The 25,291-nt window shown below is 45.4% G+C and overlaps 1 protein-coding gene across 2 annotated transcripts in view; it reads left to right on the forward strand.

Annotated features, from left to right (window-relative positions):
* The first annotated feature begins 21,793 nt into the window (after window positions 1-21,793).
* The window catches only part of akap12 (A-kinase anchoring protein 12), a 102,791-nt gene continuing 99,293 nt past the window's right edge, over window positions 21,794-25,291 (forward strand). For both annotated transcript variants that reach the window (XM_033026142.1, XM_033026143.1), the window contains exon 1: window positions 21,794-22,862. In XM_033026142.1, the coding sequence (XP_032882033.1) occupies window positions 22,725-22,862 (138 nt within the window). In that variant the 5' untranslated portion in view covers window positions 21,794-22,724. The remainder of the gene's footprint in view (window positions 22,863-25,291) is intronic.

Consider the following 25,291-nt stretch of genomic DNA (forward strand, 5'->3'; position numbering starts at 1 on the left):
CAAAGACTTCAAATTCCTGGGCGTGCATATTTACGAAGATCTTTCGTGGACCCAGCACACCGATGCAATTGTAAAGAAGGCACATCAGCGATTCTACTTCCTGAGAAGATTACGGACATTCGGCATGTCGAAGAGGATTCTCCTAAACTTCTACATGTGCATGGTAGAGAGTATGCTGACTGGTTGCGTCGTGGCCTGGTTCGGCAAGTTGAACGTCCAGGAGCGAAAAAGACGACAAAAAGTTGTGACCACTGCCCAGTCCATCACCGGCTTTGACCTCCCCACCGTCGAAGGGATCTATCGTAGTCACTGCCTCAAAAAGGCAGCCAAAATCATCAAGGACCCACACCGTCCTGGTCACATAATCATTTCACCATTGCCATCAGGAAGAAGGTACAGGAGCCTGAAAACTGTTACGTCCAGGTTCAGGAACAGCTTCTTCCCTGCAGCCATCAGGCCATTAAACACAACGAATAAGAGCTGAGCTCTTGCACTATATTTTGTTATTTGTTGAACTTTTTATTTTTTAATCTCCCCCTATTATGTATTATGTTTACATATTCACAAATTCTGTTGTGCTGCAGCAAGTAAGAATTTCATTATCCCATCCGGGACATATGACAATGAAACACTCTTGACTCTTGATATGTGTAGGGAGGAACTGCAGATGCTGGTTTAAACTGAAGATAGACACAAAGAGTTGGAGTAACTCAGCGGGTCAGATAGCATCTCTGCAGAAAGGATATAGGTGATGTTTTGGGTCAAGACCCTTCTTCAGACCAGAATGCTGACCCTTCTACAGCACACAATATTCCAAGTGTGGCCGAAGCAACATCTAGTACGGCTGCAAGATGATGCCCTTGTTGGAGTGGATTTGTTTTTTTGGTCTCAGCTAGTTATTTAAACCCTGGTGCGACTTTCACTGACTGACCTCTCGTCTGCCTTTGATTTGTTTCTAAGCACAGATTAGATTTCCAGGCCTTGCTGCACATTTGGGAATTCTCACCCCTGAAAGTATTTAAGTTAATTTGAGCCAGAGATTATGACTACGCTCATCTTCTATACTGTTTAACTGTGACCTATAATCTAATTGCTGACTCTGCTCATTGTGCCAGAAGGTCTTGACCCAAGACTTGAGCTGATCATCCAGTCCAACAGTTCATGAGGGCATCGACAGCGTAGATAGTAGCCTATGCCTGCAGTAGAAGTATCTAATACTTGAGGGCAAAGGTTCAGGGTATGGGGCAAGAGTTTCAGAGGGGAGTTTTTGTTTCACCTCAAGGCTGGTTGGAATTTGGAGCATTATGGAACTTCCCGAGTAAATGGCGTGAGTATCACAATGGGACGCAAAGTGCTGGAGTAACTCAGCAGATCAGGCAGCATCTGTGGAGAGCATGGATAGGTGACGTTTTGGAAGAAGAGGCTTGACCGGAAACGTTACCTATCCATGTTCTCCACGCCTGTCCTGCTAACTTAAGGGCCTGTCCCACGAGCATGCGATTCCATGCGGCAAGCGCGACCTAACGTGGTCGCTTGAGCCGTATGGCTTCGCGGGGCCGGTCCCACTTCGATCGCCGGAGCCGTATGGAGTTGTGCGGAGCTGGTCCCGACATCGCGCGGGGCTCCGAAAAACTGACCGTGTTCAAAAATTCCGCGCGGCAACGGCCTGCCGGCCCGTAGCCGCCACGACGCCGTACGCACCGCCTCGACGGGCGTGCGCAGCGTCTTGACACCGTACGTCACGCGCGAACTTCCCACGGACTTCGCTCGAACTTCACGTCACACACTCGACCTCCGCGCGGCCCCCGCTTCCGGTTTGGTCGCGCTCGCCGCATGCAGGTCGCATGCTCGTGGGACATGCCCTTTACTCCAGCACTTTGTGTCCTTTTCTGTATTAATCAGCATTCACAGTTCCTTATTTGGGCATGAGCATCAATGCGTGTTCAATGATCAGCATGAACACGGTGGGCTGAAGGGCCTGTCTCTCTGATGTGTGATTGTAGGAGTACCTCACATAAATACTGGAAAAACTCAGCAGGTCAGGAAGCATCTGTGGAAGGTGAAACCGAGTTAATGTTTCAGGTCAAAGAATTTCGGATCACATCTAGGATGGAGTGATTGATAAAAGAACATTTCAGGTTGCAGGGTTGGGTCAAATGGACAGGACAGAGGGTCTATCTGTGACAGGGTGTGCCGGTCAACTAGGTTAATAGGGCTGTTCGTGCTACTTCTCAGTAAACCCGATGCAGTAGATGATTGGGTCATTAGAGTAATCACGGGTCACGACTGGCTCACTAGGCTAGATGATGGGGGTCATTATCAGATTTAATTTAATTTTAATTTAGAGATACAGCATGGAAACAGGCCCTTCGGCCCACTGAGTCCAGCCTTCCAGTGATTGCCTGTGCACTAACACTATCCTACACACTAGGGACAATTTACAGAAGCTAATTAACCTGCAAACCTGCACGTCTTTGGAATGTGGGAGGAAACCAGAGCACCCGGGCAAAACACACGCGGGTACAGGGTGAATGTACAAACTCCGTACAGACAAACACCCTTCGTCAGGATCGAACCCGGGTCTCTGGCGCTGTAAGGCAGCAGCTCTACCGCTGCGCCACTGTGCCCTGGGTTGTTTTTTGTGGGACGTTGCAGGGGGTAAGTTAGATGTTGAGATCCCAGTGGCTAGGAACAAATATCGGCCAGGGCAACTGGAGCTTTTCTGATATAGTGCTCCGGGATTTTTGTAAGAGAATAACCAGGCAGATGGGCAATTGATTCTTTTAGGAAGGAGATGAGGAGGCATTTCTTTAGTCAGAGGGTAGTGAATCCGTGGAATTATTTGCCACAGAAGGCTGTGGAAGCCGTCAATGGATATTTTAAGGCAGGGATAGATGGATTCTTGATTAGTACGGGTGTCAGAAGTTATGGGAAGAAGGCAGGAGAATGGGGTTCGGAAGGAGAGATAGATCAGCCAAGAATGAATAGCGAATAGACTTGATGGGACAAATGGTCTAATTCGACTCTAATCACTTATGATCTTATGATGGAGTTCTGTGGGAGATGCCTCCTTTTCACATGGAACTCACGACACTCCTGAATAAAGGTGGAGGTGCCCCACAATAATGCTTGTCTCCCACCCGGTGGTAGGAACAGATCAAGCACGAGATTTGCCATTAGCTGCAGCCTGATAATACGGTGGAGAAAACGTCAAGGGCCTTGGATAATGGCCCAGTCCAGTGACCAGCCTGCTTCAGCCTGCCCATGCTTGTGGTGGAACTGGACCACGGGCAGCCTCGGGTAGCAGCAGGAACCTGAATGTCATCGAGCAGCGGTAGACCACCTTCACTCTCCGCAAAGATGCAACTGCTGACCTGAGAAAGACCTCAATGGTTCTTTATTATCACATGTGTTGAGGTACAGTGCAATTCTTTTTTTTTGCATACAGTACAGTAAATTATTACTATACGTAAACACAATCCAGGATTAAGTACAAAGTGTAATAGAAATAACCCACTGAGACTGTGTGCAAGAGTCGCCAGTTTGGCTCCATTTTCGAAGTCCGAGCTTCAGCTGGCCATAAATATTTCTCACACAAGGTGGGTTTAGATTTGCGTCACAATGGTAGTGGATGGGTTTACTCAGACATTCACGTTCGCAAGAAATTGCAGAGAATTGTGGACTCTGTTCAGGCCATCACCCAAACCAACCTTCTGAAGAAGGGTCTCGACCCAAAACATCACCCAATACTTCTCTTCAGAGATGCTGCCTGACCCGCTGAGATACTACAGTATTTTGTGTCTATCTTCCCTTCCATTTACACCCCACGCTGCCTCGGCAAGGCCAGCAGCATAATCGAGGGCGAGTCTCACCCTGGCCACTTCCTCTTCTCCCCTTTCCCATCGGGCAAAAGGTATAGAAGTGTGAAAACGCACACCTCCAGATTCAGGGACAGTTTCTCCCCAGCTGTTATCAGGCAACTGAATCATCCTACCACAACTAGAGAGCAATCCTGAACTACTATCTACTGCATTGGTGACCCTTGGACTATCTTTGATCGGACTTTACTGGATTTACCTTGTACTAAATGACCTCAGGCAATTGAACCATCCTACCACAACTTGCAGGCAGCCTTGAACTACTCTCTACCTCATTGGAGATCCTCGGACTATCTTTGATCAGACTTCACTGGCTTTATAGTGCATAAAACGTTATTCTTGTTATTCTCTGTATCATGTATCTGCACACTGTGGATGGTTCGATTGTAATCATATATTGTCGTTCCGCTGACTGGTTAGCAGGCAGCAAAAGTTTCTCACCTTCCTTGGTACACGTGACAATAAACTAAACTCAAATAAAAGCTAGGTAGGCAGACCGGTACTTGGAGGAGAAGCAGCGGCAATGGTGGAAATCCTACGTATAACCTGATCTCAGGCGTTCAGCAAACAGCATGTACTACAAAGTTTTACATAGAGGAATTATTTTATCTTGGTGAGACAGGATTTGATATTCAATGAACTTCTCTCACGAGTATCTACTGGGACCATCTGACACTGGAATTGCAAAAGATACATTTTCAGCAGAACCACTGCTTCAAACGTTACATAAAAGATACCGTCAAAGGTCACGGGAACGTACATTCTGAAGGATTCCAAAGTTGCTCTTTCAGGATGTAATGGGTGGGAGGCAAAGAGCTGCAGGGAATAGTTTCATTTAGTTTTGTTTATTATTCGCGTGTACTGGGGTGCAGTGAAAAGCTTTTGTTGCGTGCTAGCCAGTCGGAGAAAGGATTGCAAACGTGTACAGATAAAAAGGATAAAGGGTACAACATTTTGTGCGATTAAAGATAGTTCAGGGGTCTCCAATGAGGTAGATGGGAGGTCAGACCAACACTGTAGCTGGTGTGAGGACCGTTCCGCTGGGAAGGAACGGTCCCTGAATCTGGAGGTATTCGTTTTCAAACTTCTTTCCCTCTTGCCTGGCGGGAGAGGAGAGAGGAGCTGATGGGGTGGTTGCTTTCCTCAAGGGTGGTTGTTATTCGGGACACACTGTCAGAGGAGGTGCTGGATGGAATCAGATACAATCACTACATTTAAGAGGCATTTAACTGAGCACTTAAATAGGCAAGGCATGGAAGGAGTGTGTGGAAAAGAACTGCAGATGCTGGTTTAAACTGAAAATTCTTCACCTATTCCTTTTCTCCAGAGATGCTGTCTGACCCGCTGAGTTACTCCAGCTTTTTCTGCCTCTCTAAGGTATTGGAGGATGCAGTTAGAACCTTCACTATCTGTTTTATCTATCCCCCTCATAAATTAAGATGCCTCGATCAGGTCACTTCAGCCTCCTCTGACCCAGAGAAAACATACCCAGCCTGCCCTATCTATCCTTAACATTGAAATGCTCCAATCCAGACAGCATGCTGGTGAATCTTCCTTGTATCCTCTCCATTGAAGAATTGCATGTTTACTTCTAACAATTAAAGAGACTGGGTGAAACTGGAAAGTGGGTTGCCCAGGGAACACTCTCACCAGCAATTGTGCATCACTGCTTCAAAGAGTTGGCACCAAAATCTACACTGACGGTCCAGTCCGGGGTAAATACTAGACTGGTAGTGCTGTCTTCCAAAAAAGTTTTAAACTAAGACCTTGCTCATCCAGTCTTTAGACTTTAGAGATATGGCGTGGAAACAGGCCTTTCGGCCCACCGAGTCTGTGCCGACCAGCAATCACCCCGTTCACTGGCACTATCCTACACTCTGGAGACAATTTACAATTTTACCAAAGTCAATTAACCTACAACCCTTCATGTCTTTGGAGTGTGGGAGGAAAGCGGAGCACTCGGAGACAACCCATGCAGTCACAGGGAGAACGTGCAAACTCCATTTAGACAACATCCATAGTGTAAGGCAGCAACTCTATTGCTGTGCACTATGCCACCCCTTCTAACAATTAGAGACTCTGTGAAACTGAGTACTCAGGAAACACTCTCACCAGCAAATATGAATCACTGCTCCAAAGACTTCAGGTCAAAAGGAATAGTAGTAGAATGAGGCCATTCGGCCCATCAAGTCTACTCCACCATTCAATCATGGCAGATCTATCTCTCCCTCCTAATCCCATTCTCCTGCCTTCTCCCCATAACCTCTGACTAATCTCTGCCTTAAAAATATCCATTGACTTGGCCTCCACAGCCTTCTGTGGCAAATAATTCCACAGATTCACCACCCTCTGATTAAATACATTTCTTCTCATCTACTTCCTAAAATAACGTCCTTGGGTGAAAAGTCTACACTGACAGTAAATTCCATAGGAAGTGCTGGACTGCTGGTGCTGTCTTCCATGTAAGACTCCACTCTTCCAGTCAGGCAGCAGACAACATCACACAGTTTATACGTTGAAGATCGGCACAGAATATTTAACCTTCAACTAACATCACCAGGTATTGGGTAAGGTACTGAGAAGGTATCTCCTTGTGAATGTGAACCATTTTGCCTCTAGAACTGTAGAGGTGGGCAAAAACATGGAGGGGTATAGGATCCGGTGCATGTTCAGAAGTATAGCTACCTCTTGTCCTTTCATTTCTGGTGTACCAGATCAAGACCAGTGGAGTATTCCAGATCCCAATGCCATTTTATTCACATATCATGCCATGTTTACCAGTAAGTAAATACCCCAAGATGATTAAAAAAAACTATTTATTTAACTTTTGTATTTGTTAACGTTGTTTGAGGAGCCATTGCCACACGCAGTTAGGACGTTTTGACTTTCGCTATGAAGACTGAGTATCGCCGCCTATATTTCCTGATTCCCTGCTAATTTAGGAAACTGAAGCATATCCGGTCACCCTTCATAACGCTCTATTAGTTTCTACATCGTGTCGTTCTTCATTTCCTTTTCTTCCTGTCATTTTCCTTTGTTTCTGTTTTTGTCATTTCTGCATTTAATCAAATTCTGGGTAAAGAAAGTGACTGGGGTTCAGATGAGTACTGTGAAATATTGTTTGTCATGAAGTCTGGTGCTGTGCATCAGAACGTGTATAAACTCTACTTCAGAGGCTACAAAATTAATTACAGTCATAATCATATAGCATAGAAAAAGGCTATTCCTATTCCCGTCCTCTTTACCTATTCCTTTTCTCCACAGATGCTGCCTGGCCAGCTGAGTGACCCCAGAATTTTGTGTCTATCTATAGAAAAAGGTTCTTTGGTCCACTGTGTCTGTGCTACCCATTAAGTAGGAATCAATGTTAAGCCCATTGTCCAGTTTACAATTCATAGCCTAATTGTATCTGGAGGATTAGACGATTACCATATCCAGAGGATTAATTCAACAGGTATTCAGAAGATTAACAACAATGGTATTCAGGGTAATAGTCACATTCAGAGGATAGATTTTTAGCTTCTGTAACAGTCAGAAGATTGACTTTATTGTTATTTACTTACTGCCTCACTGTAGACTATTGCTATATTAAGACTTTTGACTACAGCAGTTTTCAGGGGAATAAGGAAAAATGATCACTGCTGTAATGTTCATAGTGTGTTCATTGGAGATTTTACAGATACCGTATCGCTAAATAATTATTTAGAGGATTACCTATTGTCAAACATACCTGCAAGATTGACTACAGGAATATTCAGGTGGTTAACCATTGATGAACTGTACACTGCAAGGGCCAAGAAGCGAGCGGGCAAGATCATCTCTGACCCCTCTCACCCTGGCCACAATTTGAATCACTTCCCTCCGGAAGGCGACTCCGGACTGTCAAAGCTGCCACAGCCAGACATAAAAACAGTTTTTATCCACGAGTAGTTGCTCTACTCAACAGCCAAAAATCTGCAGCCTCCCTTTGATCTGGTATTTTGTTGGTTCACATGCTTGATCAATGGTGTTTTATCATTAATGTTTTATTATTATTAATGTTTAGTGTTTTCTGAGTCATTCGTAACTGTCACTATATATGTTGTTACTTGTGGGCAGAGCACCAAGGCAAATTCCTTGTATGTGAATACTTGGCCAATAAACTTACTTACTTACTTACTTAACCATGACCACCTTTAGGAAATTGGTCATTGTATTAATTAGTGGCGTATCAACTATTATCTTCTGATAAGTGTGTAATGTAAAGGTCAACAAACTGACTGTTATAGTATTCAGATAATTAACTATGGTATATTTTGCACTGTTACTAAAAACAATATTCTGATCATTTGCTAAAGTAATATTCACGGTATTGACTGTAGCTGCAAAAGAAAATTGAATATTGCAGTATCAGATTGACTAACAATTTTACTGGTCGAGTTATGGCCTACAGTGATATTTTGCGTCAAGTTTTTGTAGAGACTTTAGTGGGAAATCGCTGAGTAGTATCCATAGGCTGCATATAAGAGGTTTTGGAATATTATCAGCAGTGGTGTTCAGATAATTAATCATTGTAATGTTGAGATAATTAAATGTTTTGAGACTATTGAATGAGCTAACCCTAATAGGATTAATAATACTAGATTCATAGAGACATAGAGTCATAGAGTGATACAGTGTGAAAACAGGCCCTTCGGCCCAACTCGCCCACACCGGCCAACAATGTCCCAGCTACCCTAGTCCCACTTGCCTGCACTTGGTCCATAACCCTCCAAACCTGTCCTATCCATGTACCTGTCCACTGTTTCTTAAACGATAGGATAGTCCCAGCCTCAACTACCTTCTCTGGCAGCTTGTTCCATACACCCACCACCCTCTGTGTGAAAAAGTTACCCCTCGGATTCCTATTAATTCTATTCCCCTTCACCTTGAACCTATGTCTTCTGGTCCTCGATTCCCCTACTCTGGGCAAGAGACTCTGTGCATCTACCCGATCTATTCCTTTCATGATTTTGTATACCTCTATAAGACCTCCCCTCATCCTCCTACGCTCCATGGAATAGAGACCCAGCCTACTTAACCTCTCCCACCCGCTCACACCCTCTAGTCCTGGCAACATCCTCATAAATCTTTTCTGAACCCTTTCAAGCTTGACAATATCTTTCCTATAACACGGTGCCCAGAACTGAACACAATATTCTAAATTCTCACCAACGTCTTATACCACGGCGATATTTAATACCACTATGGTGGTATTAATAGAATTATTATTGTAATTCATTGGATTGTCTACCATGATCGTTCAGAGAAAGCCAATAATTGTCCAATCCAAAATATTTACCATAATAGTTCTCAGTAATATGCCCATCATCTTCAAAGGATTTAACATTCATATTAATTAAGCTGGTGACAAAATAAAATTAATAAATTGCGCTATTTATCACTGACTAAAAATTTTGGAGGATTAACTAAGGAATTTTTAAATCATGAACAAAGTTAAGGCAATGTTTCTTCCAGGCAACATTCATACTGTACGTTCCTGTCTGAAGAAGGGTTTCAACCTGAAAGGTCACCTATCTGACTGGCATTCCAGCATTTTGTGCCTTTTTTACAAAAAACACATCTGCAGTTCCTTGCACCTCCTAACATTCATTGTTGTTGGCTTTACTTCAGTCCATGCATCTCCAATATTCTTTGCTACATCGTTGATGTTGTATGACTTCCAATTTTCCTTCTTGCTTTCTGCTGCATTGGTTACTTTAATAGCTTGCGGAGATCATATGCTTCAAAAGATGCCTTTACAACTTGATCCATGGGCTGTGGTGTTCCGTGGACAGTACACAATCATGATGTTGAGATGAAAATCATTGAAAAAGCAGATTGTTCAGGGCATTATCGAGAACAAATAACATTTTGAATGGCATATTCTTGGAAGCACAGTGTCTTTTCACCTCTGGACAAAATAGTGCCGAAAACAGTCTTATGCTTTAACAGGGACAATGTCTCCAAAGCCATTCTATTGGTCTTCCAGGTGATGGGAAGGGATGCCTTTCAAATTCCTTTAAGATTCCAAGGGTTCTTGAACGGATAATCAATCTCCCACCAAGTTGTGCATCTTCTATTAGAGAGGTAACCCTTTACATTTTCATCTCTCACGGCTCCCCCTCTGTGATTCCTGCTGCTATCCTACTTTTCTACCATAATCTGACCCCAGACTTGAGGAAAGGTCCTGACCTGAGACATCACCTATCCATTCCCTCCACAGATGCTGCCTGAATCGCTGAGTTAACTCCAGCACTTTCAAGATTCCAGCAACTGGGGAGAAGGCAGGAGAATGGGGCTGAGAGGGAAAGATAGATCAGCCATGATTGAATGGCGGACTCGATGAAATGGCCTAATTCTGCTCCGACAATTTATAAAGTTATGAAGTTGTGCTCTTCCTTTTGCTGCATTATGTCCTGCAGCAGTCTTTTACCTCCTTGCCATATAATTTTGTCAAGTCCATATTGAACACTTGATCGACACAATAACCCCTTTCCCCTCCACCCCTTCCTAATTATCGGATCCAAACCATCAGGGAATGCCCTTGCAGACTTGCTGCTTCCCTTTGCACTTTAATGCTATGCGTCAGCCCCCGCTTTACATCTGTTAAACCACCCTCTATTTGTAACAAATCCTTCACTTTCATTACCAAACTTTCTGTCAAATCTTTGAAGAGGTTCTCTTTACTTTTTCTTGAATAAGCATCAGCCTAACGGGTGTCGGCGATGATTTTGATCTTCAAGGCAAATCGCCGACAATTTTCCCTTCTCAATTATCAAACCACTTTGTTGCTTTGTAATGATAGAAGCTTACATCGGGCCCGATCCTTTAACATGCTGAAGAATGCTTGCTTTGTTCATTATGGTGGACCCTACCATTGAACGACTGAAACCCAATGCTTTGCCAATTTTTAATTGTGCTTCTTCCTTCTCATATGCTTAATTGTATCCATGTTAACTTCCATTGAGATGGTTTTCCTTTTCTTAGATGCACGACCATCACGTGTATCTTGTTTGCTTTTGGGAGGTGTGGTAATGGTAAAATACTGTGAGAATTATACAGCACAGTACCTGCACAGTGTTTCTAAAGAGTCACAATCTTAAGGGCCTGTCCCACGGGCATGCGACTGCATGCGGCAAGAGTGCCCTAACGTGGTCGCTTGAGTCGTCCGGCCTCGCGGGGCCGGTCCCACTTCGATCGCCGGAGCCGTATGGAGTTGTGCAGAGCTGATCCCGACATCGCGCGGGGCTCCGAAAAACTGACCGTGTTAAAAAATTCTGCGCGGTAACGGCCTGCCGGCACGCAGCTGCCTCACCGGCGTACGTCACTCGCGAACTTCCCGCGGACTTCGCTCAAACTTTATGTCACTCACTCGACCACCGCGCGGCCCCCGCTTCTGGTTTGGTCGTGCTTGCCGCATGCAGGCGCATGCTGGTGGGACCGGCCCTTTAGGTCGTGCTTGCCGCATGCAGGCGCATGCTCGTGGGACAGGCCCTTAACTCTCAATATGCACTTTCAAGATAACCAGCATTGCATGGGGGGCTTGATTTGTATTCCCATCAAATTATATAATTTGCCCAGTGTGAGTAAGAAACTGCCGCTCGTATGAATGGGTGTACATAAGTCGGGCTTTTGAATTCATGGGAGCTTGTTTGTACGTATGGGATTTAGACTCTAGACTTTAGATTTCAGAGGTACAGCATGGAAACTGGTCCTTCAGCCCACCGAGTCCGCTCCATCCAGCGGTCACCCCCATACACTAACACTATCCTATATACGAAGGACAATTTCCAATTATGTTAGCAAAACCAATTAACCTACAAACCTGTACATATTTGGAGTGTGGGAGGAAACCAGTCCACCTGGAGAAAACCCACGCTGTCACACGGAGAACGTACAAACTCTAGACAGATGGCACCAGAAGTCAGGATCAAACCCGGGTCTCTGGCGCTGGAGAGCAGCAACTCTACCACTGCGCCACTGTGCCGCCCACGGGATGTTCATAAGTCAGGTGTTTGTAACCTGAAGAAAATATAGTCACAAAGATTTAATCATAGTATTCAGATTAACTTTAGTAATGTTTAGATGATTAACAAAGTTACATTTCAGAGCGTTATCAACTGCACTTTCAGAAGACTGACAAAATAGCATTGATGGTTAATTGTAGTAGAATTCAGATACTGTGTAACATGGACAAATTCATTTCACTTGCACTTTATGTGCAACGTGACGAATAAAACTGATTGTATTGTATTGTTGTATTGATTGTTGTGTAGTAATAAAGTTATAGCGTTGTAGAGCACTGAAACACGCCCTTCGGCCCAACCCTTCCACACAGACCAAGATTACCCTTCTAAGTTGGTCCTATTTGCCTGCATTTGGCCCATATCACTCCAAACCTTTCTTATTTGCATACTAGTCCAAGGAGTCTTTTAAATGCTGTTTTAGTATCTGCCTCAACTACCTCCTCTGGCAGCTCATTCCATAAACCCAGCATGTTTGGAGGTTGACTGTTGTAGTTATCTACCGAAGCTTTGACCATTTAACATTCAATAGATTGAGCACAATGGCATGCAGAAGACTGACGACACCTGCATGTAGTAATTCACTATGTCCATATATGCAAAGAATTGAATTTACTGGATTAATTAATGTGGAAGCTCCGGGATAGTGGCTTTCGACAAATAGGAAAATACTACATAATATCCCCTGGCAAGGGAGTGTGACATCTAGATGTGTGAGGAAGATCACGTATCCTGCATTAGGTTTTCTGCTTTCTGTCCAGCAACACAATTGAAAGATGAGAAGTCATAGAGTGATACAGTGTGAAAACAGGCCATGCGGCCCAACTTGGCCCCACCGGCCAACATGTCCCAGCCACACTTTGGTCCCACCTGCCTGCGTTCGGTCCATATCCCTCCAAACCTGTCCTATCCATGTACCCATCTAACTGTTTCTTGAACATTGGGATAGTCCCTGCCTCAACTACCTCCTCTGGCAGCTTGTTCCACACACCCACCACCCGTTGTATGAAAAGGTTACCCCTCAGATTCCTATTAAATCTTTTCCCCTTCATTTAAACCTATGTCTTCTGGTCTTTGATTCACCTACTCTGGGCAAGGGACTCTGTGCATCTCAAGTTCAAGTTCAAGTGAGTTTATTGTCATGTGTCCCTGATAGGACAATAAAATTGCTTTGCTTCAGCACAACAGAACATAGTAGGCATTGACTACAAAACAGATCAGTGTGTCCATATACCATTATATAAATATATACGCACATGAATAAATAAACTGATGAAGTGCAAATAACAGATAATGTTCAGATTTTTGTCCGAGACGACAACTAGCCGATCTATTCCTCTCATGGTTTTATACACCTCAATAAGATCACCCCTCATAGAAACATAGAAAAATAGGTGCAAGAGTAGGCCGTTAGGCCCTTCGAGCCAGCATCACCATTCAATATGATCATAGCTGATCATCTAAAATAGGAATACGAATAGGAATACTTTATTGTCACATGTGACTAGGCACAGTGAGATTCTTTACTTGCATGCACAATGTCTACCAATAGCAGCCACCTACACCACTGACAAAGTTACAAAGCACACCGGCTCCTTTTGTCCCCCCTCCCTCCCACCACAGCAGTTCCCCCACACCAGGTCCCCATTGTCCTTTGCCCCCCCCCCCTATTGTCCATTGTTCTTCCCCTCTCCCCTCATGGCGATCCCCCCCTCGCTGGGTCCTCCATTGTTCTTTCCCTCCGCCTTCACGGTGGTCCTCCACGCTCTCATCGACCATCGACCGCGAGTCGACCCGCGAAGTATTGCCACCGCCAAGACCCCATCGTCGCGAGTCTTCACCATTGCCGCCGCAGTACCCCGTTCCTGCTTTTTCCCCATATCCCTTGATTCTTTCAGCCCTAAGAGCTAAATCTAACTCTCTTTTGAAAACATCCAGTGAATTGGCCTCCACTGCCTTCTGTGGCAGAGAATGCCACATACTCACAACACTCTGGGTGAATCCTCCTGTGCACCAAGGAATAGAATCACAGCCTATTGAAGTGTAATAATTCCCAAATATGGGTCTGAATTTAAAATACAGGCAATGTTATGATTTCTGGCTACTTGAGTTAAAGCAGTGAAACTGTCAGCCTCAAATTTGAAGTTTATTCAGAAAAAAATGAACTCAGTTTTGGTTTAGAGATACATTGTGGAAACAGCCACTTCGCCCCAACGAGTCCATGCTGACCAACAATAATCCCTACGCTAGTTCTATGTTATCCCAGTTATCCTCCACACTATGGACAATTGACAGAAGCCAATTAACCTACAAACCTGCACTAAGTGTTGAAAGGTGGCAAAATGAGTGAAGCAATGCACCCAAGCAACGTCGACTGATAGCTTGACAGGATTAATATAAATGTTTCCAAGTTATGGAGCGCTTAGTAACAGTTGGGCTAATCAGGGACAATAGACAATAGACAATAGGTGCAGGAGCAGACCATTTGGCCCTTCGAGCCAGCCAAAGTGATCATGGCTGATCATCCCCAATCAGTACCCCGTTCCTGCCTTCTCCCCATATCCCCTGACACTGCTATTTTTAAGAGCCCTATCTAGCTCTCTCTTGAAAGCATCCAGAGAACCTGCCTCCACCGCCCTCTGAGGCAGAGAATTCCACAGACTCACCACTCTCTGTGAGAAAAAGTGTTTCCTCGTCTCCATTCTAAAGGGACAGGCAAAACAACTTCATACTGTATACAAATAAGAATCATAGAATCATACAACATGGCAACGGCACTTCAGCCCAACATCCATGCCAACCAAGATGCCCCATCTAAGCTAGTTCCATTTGCACGCATTTGGTCCATATCCCTCTAAATCTTCCCTATCCATGTACCTGTCGGAATGTCTTTTAAATGCTTTTATAAAACCTGCCTCAACTACCTGCTTTGGTAGCTCGTTCCATATACGCACCACCCACTGCGTGAAAACTTTGCTGGTCAGATTCCTTTTAAATATTGCTCCTCTCACCTTAAACCTATGTCCACTGGTTCTTGATTCCCTGCCCTGGTTAAAGGCCTCTGTGCATTCACCTAATATATTCATCTCATGATTTTATACACCTCTGTAAAATCTCCTCTCAACCTCCTGCAATCTTACCATTCCCTATAGTTCAGGGTCTCATGTCCTAGCAACATCCTCGTAAATCTTCTCTGTACTCTTCCCAGCTTAATGACATCCTTCCTGTAGCAGGATGATCAAAACTGAACATTGTACTCCAAATGCAGCCTCGCCAACATATTGTACAATGTCTTGTAATTTGGGTACTACAATGAAGTTACTGAGCTTGTAGACAGAAAGAACATTGTGCTTTTAATGTACTTGAGTGATTTAATGTGCTTTTTAGGAAGTGTCACACAAAGGACCAATTAAAATGAGTGCAATGGCTGACGGATAGAAAGTAGCGTACAGGAGAAAATATGTCTCTTGGATGCATGCACACCCCAGAATTACTCGAAGAATCCTAGAATCTGAAGAAGGGTCCTGACCCGAAACATCACCTATCCATGTTCTCTAGAGTTGCTACCTGACCCTTTCAATTACTCCAGCACTTTGTCTCCTTATTGGTAAACCAAAATCTGTAACTCCTTGCATCCCAGAATTATATTCCAAGTTCTTTCCTATGTAGAACAAATTTGGATCTGGAAACAGTAAGATAAATGTGGAATATTAATACAAAATTAGGAGAGACAAATATTAAATTTGAATCAAACTGGCTAAAATATTAAAATAATTAATAGGATAGCACTGGACATTTACCATGATTTTGGTTTGTATACCAAACTTACCACAGAGCCACCACTGAAAATACTTTCTCATTCTGAAGAAACAGTCAAATGAATTGAACTTTCAAAGGATATTTTGAAAATACACTTTAGTTTAGTTTAGTTTATTGTCACGTGTACTGAGGTACAGTGAAAAGCTGATGTTGCGTGCTAACCAGTCAGCAGAAAGACAATACATGATTACAATCGAACTGTCCACAGTGTGTGATAAACGGAATAACATGAATACCATTTAGTACAAGATAAAGACCAGTAAAATCTGATCAAAGATAGTCTGATGGTCTCGATGAGATAGATAGTAGCTCAGGACTGCTTTTTTTTTTAATGTGGTGGGATGATTCACTTACCCAATAACAGATAGGAAGAAGCTGTCCCTGAATCTGGAAGTCTGTGTTCTCTCACAACCAATCTGTTCCAGAGATGAGGGTGGTCAAATGCACCAACTTTTGGAAATTGTGATTTTTTTACTTTGTAACATTTAGGTCAGTTACAGAAAAGCAGAAGAAGCAATTCAACGTAAAAACAATTAATTGGAGGAAGGTCAATTTCAATGGCATGAGAATGGATATGGTCCAGATAAATTAGAACCAAATGTTGACAGACAAAACAGGAACAGAACAATGGGCTGCCTTTAAATGTGAGATGGTTCAGATTCAGTTGAGCCACATTCCCATGAGGGTTAAAGTATAATTTAAGAGATACAGAGGAATGAGAAAAAAAGATTATGTTTATCATATGTGTTGGGTTGTAAGTAACAGCAATTACCAAAACAATCTGAGAACAAGTGAAGATTAAAAATGGGCGGCATCAAGAGTGAATGAAATTGGATACAGCCAGACAAATATTGAATCCATAAGTTTTCTAGAGGAATATATGTCGGAAAGGGATATTACATGGAGAATTTGGGCCGATTATGGATAAAAATAGGGCATTGCTTGTGGATGCTTACAACATGGTTAAGGCACTGAATGAGAACTTTACATCTGCCTTCACCATGGAAGAGCATGCTTCTAATGTTATGTAAAGGTTAAAGGTTGATAGCACAGAAGTGTTAAACAAAGATGGCCAGTCTTAAGGTAGTTAAGTCACCAGGACCAGTCGAGACACATCCTTGGATTTTAAAGGAAGAAACGGGAATGGACTATGACTATGAACATGGTGTGGTGTCAAAGAACTGGAGAAAGACAAATGTTGCTCTATCAAAGAGCTGCAGGTCAGACTGTTTAATCTTTAGTGGTGGGAACGCTTTTGTGAACATTTATCTGGTTCAGGATTAAAAGTCGTCTGGAAGGAATAGGATTAATTGAGGTAAACGTGCAAGATTTTAAGGGCAAATCGGGTTTAGCCAAATTAATAGAATTTTTTGATGAGTTAATGTACAAGGTTGATGGTGGGGAGGGGGGGGGGGTAATGCAGTTGATATGGTGTGTTGGACTTCTAGAAGGTTTTTGATAAGGAGCCACAGAACAACCTATCAGCAAAGTTGAAGCACATGGCATACAAGGTACGCTGATGACATGGATAACAGTAACAAGCAACAAAGTGTTGAGCTGAAAGGTTGTGGAAAGCAAAATTCACCCGAGATCTGTGTTGGGGGCATTCCTTTCTGATCTATATTGAGGACCTTGTCCTGGGTCCAGCCATAATTTCCAAAAGTGTGGATGACCCAATTTTTCCAACTTTGGAAACCTCATGTAGTGAGGAAAGTGATAGATTGCAGCAGAATATTGACGGGTTAGTCCATGGCAGTTGAATTTAATGCGGAGAAATATGAGGTGATGAATTTTGGTGGGAAGAATAACAATAAAGGATAAAAGGAGGTCATGACGAGGAATCTGGAGTATGAGTCCATGAAAGTGACATGGGCAGGTTGGAAACATAATTAATGAAGCATATTCAGTTCTGGACAAAGCATGAAACAGACAGTCTCCCGGAGACAGAAGATGTCATAGATAGGAGGAGTAACAGTGAGGTGGCCACACCTGGGGTATGGACAGAAAGTAGATGGGTGATCTCCAGGAAGAGGAATAGGTAAAGAGTTCAGGAAAAAGGGATGATGTCCTGCAGAATAAATGCAGGGAGCTAGGGCATGCAGGTGCAGCAGGCAGTGAAGAAAGCGAATGGTATGTTAGCTTTCATAGCAAAAGGATTTGAGTATAGGAGCAGGGAGGTTCTACTGCAGTTGTACAGGGTCTTGGTGAGACCACACCTGGAGTATTGCGTACAGTTTTGGTCTCCAAATCTGAGGAAGGACATTATTGCCATAGAGGGAGTGCAGAGAAGGTTCACCAGACTGATTCCTGGGATGTCAGGACTGTCTTATGAAGAAAGACTGGATAGACTTGGTTTATACTCTCTAGAATTTAGGAGATTGAGAGGGGATCTTATAGAAACTTACAAAATTCTTAAGGGGTTGGACAGGCTAGATGCAGGAAGATTGCTCCCAATGTTGGGGAAGTCCAGTACAAGGGGTCACAGCTTAAGGATAAGGGGGAAATCCTTTAAAACCGAGATGAGAAGAACTTTTTTCACACAGAGAGTGGTGAATCTCTGGAACTCCCTGCCACAGAGGGTAGTCGAGGCCAGTTCATTGGCTATATTTAAGAGGGAGTTAGATGTGGCCCTTGTGGCTAACGGGATCAGAGGGTATGGAGAGAAGGCAGGTACGGGATACTGAGTTGGATGATCAGCCATGATCATATTGAATGGCGGTGCAGGCTCGAAGGGCCGAATGGCCTACTCCTGCACCTAATTTCTATGTTTCTATGTTTCTATGTTTAAAGAGCAGGACATAAAGGGTAGTAATCTCCAGATCCCATGCAGCCACCTACTAGAGTGGGTAGGAACAGGAAGATAAGACAGGTGCATGCATGATGGAGGAATTAGTGCAGGGAGCAGGGGTGGCAAATTTTGGACCATTTGGATCTTTTGTGGAGCAGGGGTGACTTGAACAAGAGGAATAGATTGCACCTGAACTGGAGGGGAACGAATATCTTGCAGCAAGATCGCAAGTGCTACTTGGGAGAGTTTAAACAAAATTGGCTGGGAGCCAACATCCACTGTTACTCCAACACTTCGTGTCTATCTTTGGTATAAACCTGCATCTGCGGTTCTCTGTTTCTACTTTTCTGGCTTACTCCACTGTGAAATCTCTTCAAGATATGCCTACTTTAAAGAAATTCTCTTCCTCTCTCTGACTGCAAGATCCTCATCCACTGCTCGTGCCCAACCCCTTCCTTAGTCAACAATGGGCCCACCAGGGCACCACTCTGCCTGAGGTAATTTGTGACTAGCCCTGATCTTTTCTTGCCTCCAGCTCTTCACCCTATCTCATCCCTTACTTACAGTCTGCAGAAGGGTCCCAACTAGGAGATTGAGGGGGGATCTTATAGAAACTTATAAAATTCTTAAGGGGTTGGACAGGCTAGATGCAGGAAGATTGTTCCCGATGTTGGGGAAGTCCAGGACAAGGGGTCACAGCTTAAGGATAGGGGGGAAATCCTTTAGGACCGAGATGAGAAAAACATTTTTCACGCAGAGAGTGGTGAATCTGTGGAATTCTCTGCCACAGAAGGTAGTTGAGGCCAGTTCATTGGCTATATTTAAGAGGGAGTTAGATGTGGCCCTTGTGGCTAAAGGGGTCAGGGGGTATGGAGAGAAGGCAGGTACGGGATACTGAGTTGGATGATCAGCCATGATCATATTGAATGGCGGTGCTGGCTCGAAGGGCCGAATGGCCTACTCCTGCACCTATTTTCTATGTTTCTATGACCCAAAACATCACCTTTCCTTTTTTTCCAGAGAGGCAGCCAAACCCGCTGAGTTACTCCAGCATTTGTGTCTATCTCTGGCTTTCAGTTAAAGTGTTTACTTTCATCCCACTACAAAGCAACCTTTTGTGGTGCAGCTAATCAGCTGAGAACCCTTCCTCACAGGATGTAACACAGATTAAAAATGTAAATTGTATTTCTAAATAGATTAAGAGATAGACCAATGTAAATTGGCAAGGAACCCAGTTCAAATTTAACCTCAGTGGTACTGTGGAAAAGGTGCACAGTCAGGGGTACTGCTCTTTTGGCCGAGCATTAATCTCTCCCCTCCCCATCCCCATCCCTTAGAAAGACTGAAAGAGTCCTTGGCACTATTTCAAAAAGAGGAAGGGGGAATGAAGGGGTTCTCCCTGTGGTATTTTCAACACTATTCCTGACCCAACATCACTTTGCACCTGTAGAAATTCAGGAGAGTATTGGTCAACATGCCAAATCTCCTCAGCCTACATGGGTTTTTCTGTACAATTGCATCAGGGTCCAGGACAGATCTACATAGATATGCACGCCCTGGAACTTGATGTTGACTCTCTACACTCCCAACCTGTTGATGAAGACAAGTTTGTGGATCCTCGGTCTTCTTCTTCTAAAGTCAACAAGCAGTTCCTAAGTTTTACTGCCGTTAGATCAAGGTCTTTGTTCTGGCAGCATTGAATCAGATGATTGATCTCCCCCCTATCTCTCACTCATCACTATCTGTAATTTGTCCAACAACAGTGATGTCATCAGCAAATTTAAAGATGGGTTTGGAACTGTGTCTGACTGCACAGCCATGGGTATAGAGTGAATAGGGTACGCAGCTAAGCACAGGGCCTTAAAGTTCCTCTTTACTGATGGTTATTGAAGAGGAATTGTTGCCATTTTATACATGCCAAAAATAATCATGCTTCCAAAGGCACTTGGTTGGCTGTAAAACATTTTAGATATTCTATCATGAGAGATGCCTTGTAAAAGTTAATTTTGCAAACATTCTTTGTGTATTCCACAGATAATTGACACAATTTCATGTGTTTTTATACTATGAATGACAAACATGTACCACTTTCCTTGAAAGTTGTGTTACAAGTAGTTGGGTGGGTGGGGGGGGTCAAGAAGGCTTTTGGCACATTGGCCTTCATCAGTCAGAATACAGAGTATAGAAGTTGGGAGGTCATGTTACAGTTGTACAAGACATTTGTGATGCACATTTAGAGCATTGTGTTCAGTTTTGGCCATCCTATTATAGGAAAGAAAGTTGTTAAGAAGGAAAGGGTGCAGGAATGAAATTACAAGGTTGTTGCCAGAACTCGAGGGTGCGAGCTGTAGGGAGAGGTTGAGCTGGCCAGTACTATATTCCTTGGAGCGCAAGAGGATGAGGGATGATCTTATAAAGGTGTACAGAATCATGAGAGGAATAGATAGGGTAAAAGAACAGAGCCTTACATCCAGAGTAGAGGAATCGAGAACCTAAGGACATGGGTTTAAGGTGAGGGAGGAACGATGTAATAGGAATCTGAGGGCCAATTTTTTAACACAAAAGATGGTAGGGGTAAGGAAGGAGTTACTAGAGGAGGTATTTGCGGCAGGTACTATCACAACATTTTAAGAAAACATTCAGGCAGGTATAAGGATCGAATAGGTTTAGATGGATAAGGGCCAAACGCGGGCAGGTGGATGGGGCATGTTGGTCGGCGTGGGCAAGTTGGGCCGAAGGGCCTGTTTCCACACTATAATGCCCCTGTCCCACTTAGGAAACCTGAACGGAAACCTCTGGAGACTTTGCGCCCCACCCAAGGTTTCCGTGCGGTTCCTGGAGGTTGCAGGTGGTTGCCGGAGGTTGCAGGTAGTGGAAGCAGGCAGGGAGACTAACAAAAACCTCCGGGAACCCCCGTTCAGGTTTCCTAAGTGGGACAGGGGCATAAGACTCCATGACTATGATTGGAGGGGAAAAAAGGGTTAACCTACAGATAGACACAAAGTGCTGGAGTAACTCAGCGGTCAGGCAGCATCGCTGGAAGACATGGGTTGATAAGGCGACGTTTCATTCTGCAGATGTCTGGCGAAGTAAGGGTTAACGCTGTCCCTTTGCAAACATGGTGAATGTAAATCCGAATCGCAGACACGCATTGTATACACAGCAATAAATCATCGCCGACTGGATTGGAAGTTGCCTCTTGCAGTCGGCTCGGTTGCAGCTGGGCTTGGCCGCGCCCTGCGTCGCTCTCATTGGCTTTTGGAACACGGTCCGGTCCAGGGAGTTGGTGGCTGGAAGCTGCGGACAGCGGCGGAGAGCAGTGTTGGCTGAGCCGAGGCGTAGACCGGGCAACACGCTCCTCGGGGGCCGACAAAGAGAGAGAGAGAGGGAGGAAGGGTAGATCCAGTCTGACCCCGACCCCCAAGGGGTGGAGAGCCAGTGTCCGGAGCGGCCCCAGAGGGCGGAGGGCTAGTGTCCAGTCTGACCTCCAGGAGGGGAGGCAAGGAGCCAGTGTCTGGAGTGAGTGATCCCCCAGAGGAGGAGAGATACAGTGACCCCCAGAGGGTGGAGATCCAGTGTCCAGTCTGACCCCCAGAGGGCGGAGAGCCAGTGTCCAGTCTGACCCCCAGAGGGTGGAGATCCAGTGTCCAGTCTGACCCCCAGAGGGCGGAGAGCCAGTGTCCAATCTGACCCCCAGAGGGTGGAGATCCAGTGTCCAGTCTGACCCCCAGAGGGCGGAGAGCCAGCGCGGAGTGGCTCCAGGGGGTGGAGTGTTATTGTCCAGTCTGACCCCCCCCTCCCTGTTCCAGGGGCTGGAGGGCTAGTGTCCGGAGTGACCCCCCCCCCCCCCAGGGGCCGGAGAACGAGTGTCCAGTCTGACTCCATCAGCCCAGGACACAGAGAGGAACCAACCCTATCGCAGTCCAGGTCTGACCCGAGAGAGAACGAGAGTGGGAGCTGATTCCCCTCGGGGGTGAGAGGAGAGACAGAGACAGGGAGAGAGGAGCCGGGGGTGGTTTGAGGAGAGGCGGTCAGTGTGAGCCGGGAGCTACAGCGTGGTGTGGTGGAGCGGGCAGCCCGGGTCTGACCCAGTCCGGAGAGGGTAGGGGAGGCGAGGGGTTGGCTGCAAGGAAGGGGGGGCTTGTGCACACATCTTTGTTTTCGTTTGGACAACCGTCCCGTTAAACTCGAGAGATGGGAGCCGGCACTTCGGTGCAGGAGAGCGCCGGCCCCAGCCCGCCCGACAGCCCGGGGCAGGAGGAGGAGGAGATGGTGAAGAGCCAGCGGGAGGCGAGCGAGCAGCGGCCGGCGGAGGGGGTGGACGGCGGCAAGGTGAGCGGTGGGAGCGGGGCGCTGCTGCCCGGGGTTTGGTTGGGCAGAGATGCCGCAGGGTGTGGAGGAACGGCCATGGATCAACCTGACTTTACCAGTCACCCACCACCCACTCTCTTCCCCCCCCCCATCCATCCACCCACTCTCTCTTCCCCACCCACCTACTCTCCCTCTTCCCCCCCCCCCCCCCCACTCACTCTCTTTCCCCCCCCCACTCACTCTCTTCCCCCCCATCCACCCACCCACTCTCACTCCCCCCCCCCATCCACCCACTCTCCCTCCCCCCCCATCCACCCACTCTCCCTCCCCCCCCCATCCACCCACTCTCCCTCCCCCCCCCATCCACCCACTCTCCCTCCCCCCCATCCACCCACTCTCCCTCCCCCCCATCCACCCACTCTCCCACCCCCCCCCATCCCCCCACTCTCCCACCCCCCCCCATCCACGCACTCTCCCTCCCCCCCCATCCACTCACCCACCCACTCTTTCCCCCCCATCCATCCACCCACTCTCTTCCCACGTCCACCCACTCTTCCTCCCCCTTCATCCATCCACCCACTCACCCACTCTCTTCCCCCCCCCATACACCCACTCTCTCTTCCCCATCCACCTACTCTCCCTCTTCCCCACCCGCCCACTCTTCCCCCCCATTCACCCACTCTCTTCTCTCCCCCCCCCCCATCCATCCACCCACCCACTCTCCCCCCCCCCCCCCCCATTCACCCACTCTCTTCTTCCCCCCCCCCCCCCCATCCACCCACCCACTTTTCTCTCACTCCATTTTTTAACAGGACGATTTGGGAGTTTGCAATTTTGCTGTAAAATTCTTGACATACAATTCGCTTAGTTCACTTTCTGCTGATTATTAGCCACTACAGGATACTTGCCGTTATTATGACTCACTCAGTCTGTGGGAGATGATTATGTATTGTCCAAACCAGAATCGACAGTGTAATGTATTTTTTGATGCTGACATTTTTTATTTCCAAGAACATCTCTATTTTTAAAATAAAATGTCAGATGGTCTTGCGTGCATCCTCGCGTGTTGGAAAGGTGCACAGAGATTGCATATTGTTTTGCATTGGGCTCATGTACATTAGATTAAACCTCCTTGAGACGCTCCAACCATAACATTCCTGGCAATGGGACTAATTAACAAGTCTGTTTTATTCTGAAGATTGAACTGTGAGTGAACCTGGTGCATTAATTGTGCGTGAAATCTCTTCACATTAGAGCAGTTTCTGTTTAGTTTGAATTTAAACAGACAAAATACTGCCAAATACCAATAAGTTGTTTTGCTATATTTAATGTGATTGCATTCAAAGCCTATATGTCCGTGTTGTCTCACTCGCCAAGCTGATTGCTTTTTCTGAAAAAAAAGTGATGAATACTAGGGAATGTGATAAACTTAATAGAACTGTATTTAAGTGGCGGAGGTGCTACATGTCCTAAGATGTATGAAGAAGGATACATCTCCTGGGCTGGATTAGATGCACCCAAGGACACTGGGAAGCTAAAGAACAAATTGCAAGAGTCCTGGCTGAAATATAGGAATCATCGTTTTCCATGGGAAAAGTGCTAGAACACTGGAAGATGGTTGATGTTGTCCCTCTTTAACAAGGGCTGCAAAAACAAAACCTGGGAACTGTAGACCAATAAGCCTATATCCATGATAAGAAAATTACTGGAGAGGTTTCTGGGGGTAAGATGTACATACATTTGGAAAGAAGCATTAATTAAGTATGGTTTTGTGGCTGGGTGGTCACGTCTCAGAGGGAGAGCAAGCTAACAGGATACCAAATTAATTTCATGGTACCAAGCAGAGGATGGTAGTGGAAGATTTTTTTGGGGGCTGCGAGCCTGTGACGAGTGTGGTGCCTCAGGGATTATTGTTGGGTTTATTTCTGTTTGTCATCGATATTAATGTTTTGGAAGAAAATGTACAAGGCATGATTAATAAGTTTCCGGATGACACTAAAATAGGTGTCATCGTAAATGGTGAAGATGGTTTGCAAGAATGACAGCTGGGCAAGTGGGCTGAGGAATGGCTAATGGAGTTTAATTCGGATAAGTGTGAGGTGGTGCATTTTAGGAAGTCAAACCAGGGCGGGACCTTCACAGTGAATGGTCGGGCCCCGTATAATATTGGAGAACAGAGGGATTTAGGAGCACATGTCTATGGTTCCCTGAAAGTAGCCCTGTAGATAGGTAGGGTGGTGAAGACAGCTTTTGGTACATTAGCCTTCATCAGTCAGAGAACCGTATTGAAGGTGGGATGTTGTGTTACCTCTGTATAAGGCTTTGGTAGTAATGTGTTTAGTTTTGTTCACCCTGCTACATTGACCTAGATAATGTACAGAGAAGATTTACAAGGATGTTGCCAGGATTGAAAAGACTAGGCTTGTATTCACTGGAGTTTCGAAGGATGA

Source organism: Amblyraja radiata, chromosome 8, assembly GCF_010909765.2.
Source record: "Amblyraja radiata isolate CabotCenter1 chromosome 8, sAmbRad1.1.pri, whole genome shotgun sequence".
Taxonomy (NCBI): Eukaryota; Metazoa; Chordata; class Chondrichthyes; order Rajiformes; family Rajidae; genus Amblyraja; species Amblyraja radiata.